Source organism: Penaeus monodon, chromosome 42 (genome assembly GCF_015228065.2).
Source record: "Penaeus monodon isolate SGIC_2016 chromosome 42, NSTDA_Pmon_1, whole genome shotgun sequence".
NCBI lineage: Eukaryota > Metazoa > Arthropoda > Malacostraca > Decapoda > Penaeidae > Penaeus > Penaeus monodon.
Genome location: NC_051427.1, coordinates 24,285,959 through 24,294,443, shown reverse-complemented (window position 1 = coordinate 24,294,443; position 8,485 = coordinate 24,285,959). Strand labels below are relative to the sequence as shown.

Here is an 8,485-nt window from a genome sequence, read left to right as displayed (position 1 = left end):
CTCTTTATCTTATAATTTTATGCAATTTCTTATGATCTGGATTTTATATGATTATGATATATACTCATAATTTTGTATCATTTCTAACTTCAACACTGAAAGATCCAAATATTATAGATTTGATATAAAAAACGTTTTTTTTTTTTGTCGAAGAATTTAAACAGGGAACAGAGGACACAGAACACCCTCCTATATGGTTTCATTGCCCCCCTTTTTCCACTGAGCAGCTTACTTCTTTTTGAAAAAGGAAAGAAATCCATTGCTTCTGTACGTTTTTATATTTCGTTTTATTTTTTTTTTTCATGTTTTATTCGTTTATACATATCGGTAATGTATCTTCTCTCAATATGTTCCTGGGAATTCTGCAATAAAATACTATCTTATCTTTATATCCTAAGTCTTTCTCATCAGGTTATATTCAAATCGAATGGTAAACTTATACAACTTACTATACAATAAAAAAAAAGCCAGAATTATAACTTTTAACACATTTTCCCATCATCAAACGATCCTTGCCCGTCAAGTTAATGGAGACCTACGTATGCTAACGTGTCTGCCAACGACCTTCTCGGATTCTGCAGTCTATGTAAAGATAAGAAGCGTTTTCAGTCGATGCATCAGTATAACCGTCGTGAAATGGGGTCCTGAAGAAACCTTATTCAAATTGGAAGGTGTGAAAGCCAGCTAAGTTAACGCTTTTTGGGTGGAAAGTAAGTAGGTTAATACCTTGCTTATTTCGGCTGTGTTTTGTTTTTACCATATCAGCAGCGTGTCAGCATCGCTTTTGGTATGTCATTGTTGTTGTTTTTCCCCCCTTTCTTATTATCGTTATTTCTCGGCTTTTTCGTTTCGGTTTTATGAAGATTATTGCTGTTGTTTTTATCTCTTGCCTGTCAGTTGCGTTTCCTTGTACTATTTGTAAGTAGGTTAAATATGAATGTCTTTTAGTAACTTGCTTTATACTTTTATTTGGGTGAACACCATTATCATTATTAGCAGAGTTGTGTGTTCTTTTGTATTATGCCTGCTTTATCACTGCCTTTACTGTTAAAATATCATTAATGTATTACTTAACTGTGTTTGCATGTTTGTCCAGTTCATTGTTCTTCCTTTGCCAAATGTTATTTCTCTTCTAGTTTTGTCTCGTATCTCTGTTCCACTTCATTATCTACTTCGTATCATTGCATTTCTACATGACAGTATGTAACAGATACCCTATAAGGTTGAAAAAATAATTGAAACAAGGACTTTTACATTACATGTACTTTTACTTTCATCTGACATACATAACTGCGCAAACATACAGAATGCACATGTGGGTACTCTATTGTAACTATAATTCATACTTGCTATGAAAATAATAACATATGATGATCATGACACGTTTACAGCTATGTAACTCTTGCTCAGTGTAGCATATGAACTTTGAAGCCACGTGCAGTTGCGGACACAAGAAACGGCACAGAGCTGGAACCTACCAAGCGTGCCCTGCTTCTGTCCGCAACTGTACAGTGGTGCTGGAATAATGCCGGGGTAAGAGGGGGAGTTGTGAAATAATGTATGGATATATATTATTTATAAAAAAATAGAATAGCCATAATCGTGTCAAGAATGAGTACATGAGGAAGACTCCTATTTGCTTTTTTTTGTTTTTCTTTTTCTTACAATATGTGTCTACCAGATGCAGTCACTCTTTCATGAACCGAAAAAAAAAACAAAAAAACTTGGCGATGAGTAATAGAAACAATGAAAATGAATTGAAAGTAATGAATGAAAATGAATTAATAGTCGTGATGTATATGGCTGAAAAATAGTATGTACAAATCAAAAGTGAACAGTTGTTGCCTGTCGATGCATCATCTCAAATAATAGTGTAGATACATTAAGAAAAATATAACAATTTTCAAAACTTTTAAAGTCATTGCTGAATATTCACACATTTCAGTACATTCCCCTCTCTTCCTAGAAAATACGACTAACCAATGGACTAAATATGTATACACTTTCTGCATCAGTATTTACATCCTGGATAGCAAATATTCGTAATTTTGACCATTACACCGTCTTTGTATCACTGAACAATGCTTATTCCTAACGAATAAACTCTTCTTTTTAACAACAAACAGTGAGCCATCAGAAAGACGTATATATCAACAAAGGCTACTAGACAGGCCGAACATTTGGAATAAATTCACATGTGAATTTTAACGAAATACATCCAATACATATAACCACAAGTTCTTCGTTCTATCATCAATTAGTGATATGTAAATCAAATTTATTGGCCTCTTGCAACCTGCAACACTATTCTCCCAAATATATAAAAAGGTCTAGAATGTAGTTGCATGCAATGATGTTGATTAAATGATATGATAACATGTATAATCTTAACTGGAATCCACAGAAATAAATACACTTTGAATAGTAATCTTATATTACTAAATATGAGTATAATTTGATGTAGATGCCTTTGCGGAAATAAAAAATCGGTTAACTCAACGAGCGAGTTCAGATTTTGAATTCCTAAGGGCACCATCTCCTGAAATACCTTTGTCATGCGGAGGCTTACGAAGAGCAGTCAAAAAATAGGATGAAAAAATTTTAGTTTCAAAATTTAAGAATAAAGAAGAAAAAAAAGCAAAAAAACATATCGGCAGTAAATCCTGAAATTCGTATCTATTTGTTTTATTTAAGAATAAAAAATAATAATATTGTCTCTTGATTCATTGTACTCGAAGTTACTGACGACTAATGAAAAAATTATATAAAATAAAAACATACAGAAGCCATTATCGAGAGAAAGTTGTCTTACAGCTGTAAATTATAAGGTGACTAGATGAAAACAGGAATGAAATTCAATCTACAAGACACTGTAAACAGTCACTGAGCATGGCGAAACTGCTCTCATACAGTAAGGCAGAATCCGCGCCGCCACCTTGGCCCGCGACGGAGCCAAGACGCGCACTGAGGAAACGTAACATCGTGACCAGCGTCCACCTGACCAAAGACTCGCGTGCTGCCATCTAACGGTGGACATGGAAAAATAAATAGGTGTTTTCTTAGCTTGTCGCTAGATGGCTATGCGAGAATGAACGCAAGGGCTGCTCATTTTTTTTTTTTTTTCACAGATATTTATAAGTTTTTCTTTGGGGGAAGCGTCGGGAAGGAGGGAGATCATGATGGAGACTACTCCTTTTCGTTTTACGTTACGTATATATATATATATATATATATATATATATATATATATATATATATATATATATATATATATCAGGAAATAAAATAATGGGGGGAGGGGGATCAGAACTGTCGATTCTGATGATCGTGTGATGCAATACTAGTTGAATGTCAAAGTAAAAAAATAATTTCTACAGTGTTGTGCTATGAGTAAGTTAGGAGGTAATAGCATGACTCGAGTGACAAACCGGGAGGGAGAGAAAGCGGCTGAGACAGAGACTACAAAATTGGAAGGCGGCAAAAACCACATTAATTTTTTTTTTTTAGCATTATTTCCCTTCACTTTGACAAAACGATGTTACACGTACGACTGTATTCAAAAGCAATTGAAATGGCAAATAATCTGACCCCCTTCACCTAGTTACAAACTTTGAATGTTCGAATATAATAATTGATTTGACCGAGCCTAAGAAAAAAATATTCAAAAATATTAAGACAGATGATAACGTAAGCAACAAATTGCCTTCCCAATCTTAGCCTGTGTTAAAGAGACGAGGAAAAAGGAGTTATTGACAAAAGACTAATAGTTTTCCGGCACTGAGTAATTTGCACTTTTTCGCAACAGTGTATGCCAATGGAAACGCACCTGAAGGAAAACCAGGTTCAAGAATTCGTTTGATCAAAACTTCCCTCCATATTTCTCAAGTTTTTTTTTCGTTTTTTCTTAACCCCTCACAATTCCCCAGTATAACATTTAACATATATCATTTTCTCACAAAAAATACTCTCCTATTAGCAAAGTTTATATCACACAATTAAGGAAGGCCAAACCAGGCACAGTTCTATTTTTTTTCACATATACATAAGAAAAGCGACGCCAGGTGACTCCCCCGCTTTCGAAGGCCATTAGATCACCCTGAAAGACCCATTCGTGAAGGAGTGAAATTCCCTTTGAAAGCGAGGGAGTCCCAAGGCGTGTTCTGCTGTGCTGGAGCCCTCTTGGACCTTTCTCTTGGGATGTGAAGATAAAAAAAGAAAAAGAAAAGAAAATTAAAACACCGCTGTGGTGTCCTCCATTTCAGTATAAACTTCCACAAATCTACGGCACAAGGTACGTCACAACACCTACGGCTCTAGCAATTAAACGGAGAAAATCTGGTGTTCTGATCGAAGCTACGCGGAGCCCAGAGGAACGCCTCTTCCTCGTCCACACGAAGAAATGTCACTTCTTCGGCGATGGGAAGGCCCTCTAAAGTTCTAATGACCTTTGAATGCCCGACCTTCGAGCCCAGGACAAGCCGGCTCGTGTCTCAAAACTAATCACGAGGAAAATCCCAAATAAGAATGTCAATCGCAAGTATGATGACTCGCGGCTGCATTCCACTGACGGCACGACTATGTACACATACTTCTCTTGTTTTTCTCTCCTCTCATCTCTCCTTATAAAAAACGTCACACCCTGAACGGCTTTCACTTCTCCGTTCGCTCCGGAGGGAACGACGGAAGTTGTCCGTTCTCCTCACACGCTGTTGCCTCCATAAGCCGACTGCTTGAACATGGCTGTGATTTCGTCGATGGAGCGGCCCTTTGTCTCCGGAACCTTCTTCCACGTGAACAGGATGAACAGGGAGAGAAGGATGACGAAGATCAGGAACACGTAGGGGCCGATAACCTGGAGAGGAAAAGAAAAGGAAAAAACGGGGCATTAAACAGCGTGAACATATTGACTTGTTTGTCTGTGAATAGTGTGTTAGGTATAAAAAAGTTTATTATTATTATGGGGAAATGAACTGCTGTATATCTTTTCTCTCTAAAGACACGAAAATAAGCCATCTTTCTTGGTAAGTGATTTTCAAAGCGTCCCTCTCATTTCTTCCCATCTCGAGGTCCACCAACGCCCTGCAGAACTCACCTCCTGGATGGGGAGGAAGCCGAGGCCGACGATGAAGGCGGCGGTCCAGTTGACGGCTACAGCGATCGAGGAGGCGACCGGCCGGGCGTTCTGGGCGAAGAGCTCGGTCACGAGGAACCAGGGGATGGAACCGGGCCCGACGGCGAACATCACCACGAAGAAGATGACGAGGAAGATGGACAGGAAGCTGATCCACGAGGCGAGGTCCTTGAGCAGGAGGCAGATGAACAGGAGGAGGACGTCGACCAGCATGCCGAAGAGGCCGGCGAGCATGAGGGTCTTGCGGCCGAACTTCTCCACCATGACGAGGGAGCAGATGGTCATGAGCACGTTCATGGTTCCCATGGCGATGGTGGCGTTCAGGGAGGCCTCGTCGCTCAGGCCGGCGGCCAGGTAGATTTTGGTAGAGAAGAAGATGACCTAGAAGTAATCGGTCTGGTTAGAACAGTCTTGCAAACATGGTGAGAAATATTTGTCCATTATAGATGGATCTAACTTTCACACGTTTGCTCAGCTTTTCCAAGCCACCGAAAAAAAAAATCTTACCAACACACAGATCACACTCTTCTCAAAACACTAACGACAGAGAGATAAGAATCCCTCTCCCACACCCTCCTCCCCACCATCAACCATCACCCCCCAACCAATACTTACAGCGTTGATACCAGAGAGCTGCTGAGCGATCATCATCATCATGGAGATAACCAGAGGGATGCGCAGGGTCGGGTTGGTTGTGATTTCGCGCAGGGACACGTGGGGGACCAGCTTGGCTGCCTCCGCCTCGTTCCTCATCTCACCCATTTCTTCTTGCACGTTGCTTGTGTCGCGGAGCCAAGTGAGAGCTGCGGAGACGGAGGGAGAAGAGAGAGTGAGAACGGTGAGAGGGCGGTTGGATCACGGATGTTTCACGCGAATAATTCTAGCACCGATATATATATATATATTTTTTTTCTATGAGGAAAAATTGGAATAGGAAGACGAAAATGAAGATGGAGAAACCAGAGATATTTTATGCGAATAATTCTAGCTCCGATATATATATATATATATATATATATATATATATATATATATATATATATACATTTTCTTTTTACTCTGAAGAGAGAATGGAAAAGAAAGAAAGAAGAAAGTGAAGACGAAAAAAAGGAAAATCCTCCTCAGAGTCAAAACCAACACGAGATTCAAAGGTACAGAAACTTCGCCACCAACTCACCACGCTGGGCAGAAATAGCCTCTTCCTTGTTAATCAGGAGGTACTTGGGAGATTCGGGGCAGATTGGCAGAGTGACCAGCTGGAAGACGGCGGGCAGGGCGGTCAGGGCGAGGAGGATGGGCCACAAGTCTGTCGTTCCGAGGATGGACTCCAGACCCATAATCTGTGAGAACTGTGCAGGACAAGGCGGAAAGAAAATAGTTATTTTGAAAGCTTTACGGGTGTTTTCATTCCTATATAAAACATTGTAGCATACGTATTTCGAATACCCCATATTATAGTTGTAATAACTCAATAACCTCAGTGACATAATCCTCACAAAACCACATGGTAGCATCCGGTCTCCCAAATAGACAAGTCCCCCCCTCCCACCATACACACACACAATAGACAGGTCCCCCCCACACACAATCCAAGCCCGCACCCCGTTTTCTATGAAGCCTCTCAACTCACCAGGATGGAGATGGTGACGACGAGCTGGTAGACGGTACCAATGGCGCCTCGGAGGTTGACGGGCGCAATTTCCGAAAGGTACATCGGAGCCAGACCGGCGTTAAGACCGTTGTTGACGCCGATGAAGAAGCGAGCGATGATGATCATGACGTAAGAGTTGGCCAGTTTGCAGAAACCGAAGAAGATCGCAGCGATGATGGCGAAGATATTGTTCACGAGGAGGCCTCCTTTGCGGCCGAACCTGCGAGATATTGTTAGCTGTCAAGACTCACCGTAGATACCCCCAATACCATCCCCCCTCAAAAAAAAAAATCAGACAAATCAACAAACACACAAACCCAAATCTTCAAAAAGCAAAAAAACAATAAAAAAGACACCAAATTCTCACCTATTTGCGAAGAAACCCGTGAGCGAACCCCCGATCATGCCACCCACGCAGTAGATGGACACGATAATCGACACAATCATCGTCGTTTCGCTTTTATCCAGGTATGTCCGCGTGCTGTTGGACACCGTGTCGTTCACCTCACTTTCGGTGGAGCTCGTTTCGTTTAGCCAGTCCTCGATTAGCTGAGGGATTGGAGAGAAAAAGGCCATTTTACTCCTCTGGGTGTGATATAAGGGTCAGTAATGTTAAGCAAATAAGGTGAAGGAATATCGAATAAAAATAGAGATCATTAATATAGAATAAAAATGGGTTGAGGATTAGAGAGATCATTAATATAGAATAAGAATGTGTAGGAATAGGTATATCACTAATATATAATAAATTAACGAGAAGGAATAGAGAGATCACCAATATAGAAAAATGTGAAGGAATAGAGAGAGGATGTTTTACTTCTTTGGGTGAAATAGGGACCAATAAAATAAATACTGCGAAAGGATAGATACAAAATACATCTAATCACAAGTAAATCCGAAGGTTCATTGTTTCAGGGAAATAAAAACGGAAAATTGAAGTGGTTTTGTTCCTCAGTCGATGTGGTAAAGTGAGACTGCTGGTTTGCCGCCCCAACCGGTTTGAAAGACGCGAGAATCAGTTTACACGTAGTGATCATTTGGAGGGAGAAGAATGAAGAGGAGGAAGAAAATAATAAGAATGATGATGCTAATGCTAATGATGATGAATAATAATAATAATAAAATAATAATAATAATAATAATAATAATAATAGTAGTAGTGGTAGTAGTAGTACGACTAGCAGTAGTAGTAGTGACAATAATAATAAAATGAGAAAAATGAGAATAAGAAAGGGATGGAGAACGAGATGGAGGAGAAGGAAAGGGAGAGGATGAAGAAGAAAACGAAGTAACAGAAGAAGCAAAACCCCTCCTATCCTTTTTGGTCGTGACTTTCTGAACTCGCAAGATATCTAGACCAGCAGGGGCGTAGCCATGGAAGCCGTACATGGTCGAGGATGTGAGGAAGGAACACTAAGAAAGGAAAATGAAAGATCGGCCCAAGTAAGGAAGAAGAGAGAGAGAGAGAGAGAGAGAGAGAGAGAGACTTGGTACCTCCTCCTTCAGCGTACTTCCACGTAAAAAGGAATTGAAAATAACGTGACTAAGGAGTGAGTAATAATTATGGCATTTTTACTGATCCAGCTTTAGCAGTCAAGGTTACCCTTCGATTTCCCTTTCCTCCTTACTTGCTCTTCTATAAATATCTATACTTATACTCTGGGATAAATGAAGCAAGCAAACAACCTATTTACAGCGAAGAC

At 40.0% G+C, this 8,485-nt stretch overlaps 1 protein-coding gene across 1 annotated transcript in view; it reads right to left on the bottom strand.

Annotated features, from left to right (window-relative positions):
* Window positions 1-1,248: 1,248 nt before the first annotated feature.
* Window positions 1,249-8,485, bottom strand: part of LOC119599015 (solute carrier family 2, facilitated glucose transporter member 1-like) — a gene marked incomplete at its 5' end in the record, with an annotated part of 9,949 nt that continues 2,712 nt past the window's right edge. The window contains 6 exon segments of the mRNA XM_037948753.1: window positions 1,249-4,852; window positions 5,093-5,512; window positions 5,747-5,934; window positions 6,309-6,480; window positions 6,762-7,002; window positions 7,150-7,331. Coding sequence (XP_037804681.1) covers window positions 4,700-4,852; window positions 5,093-5,512; window positions 5,747-5,934; window positions 6,309-6,480; window positions 6,762-7,002; window positions 7,150-7,331 — 1,356 coding nt within the window.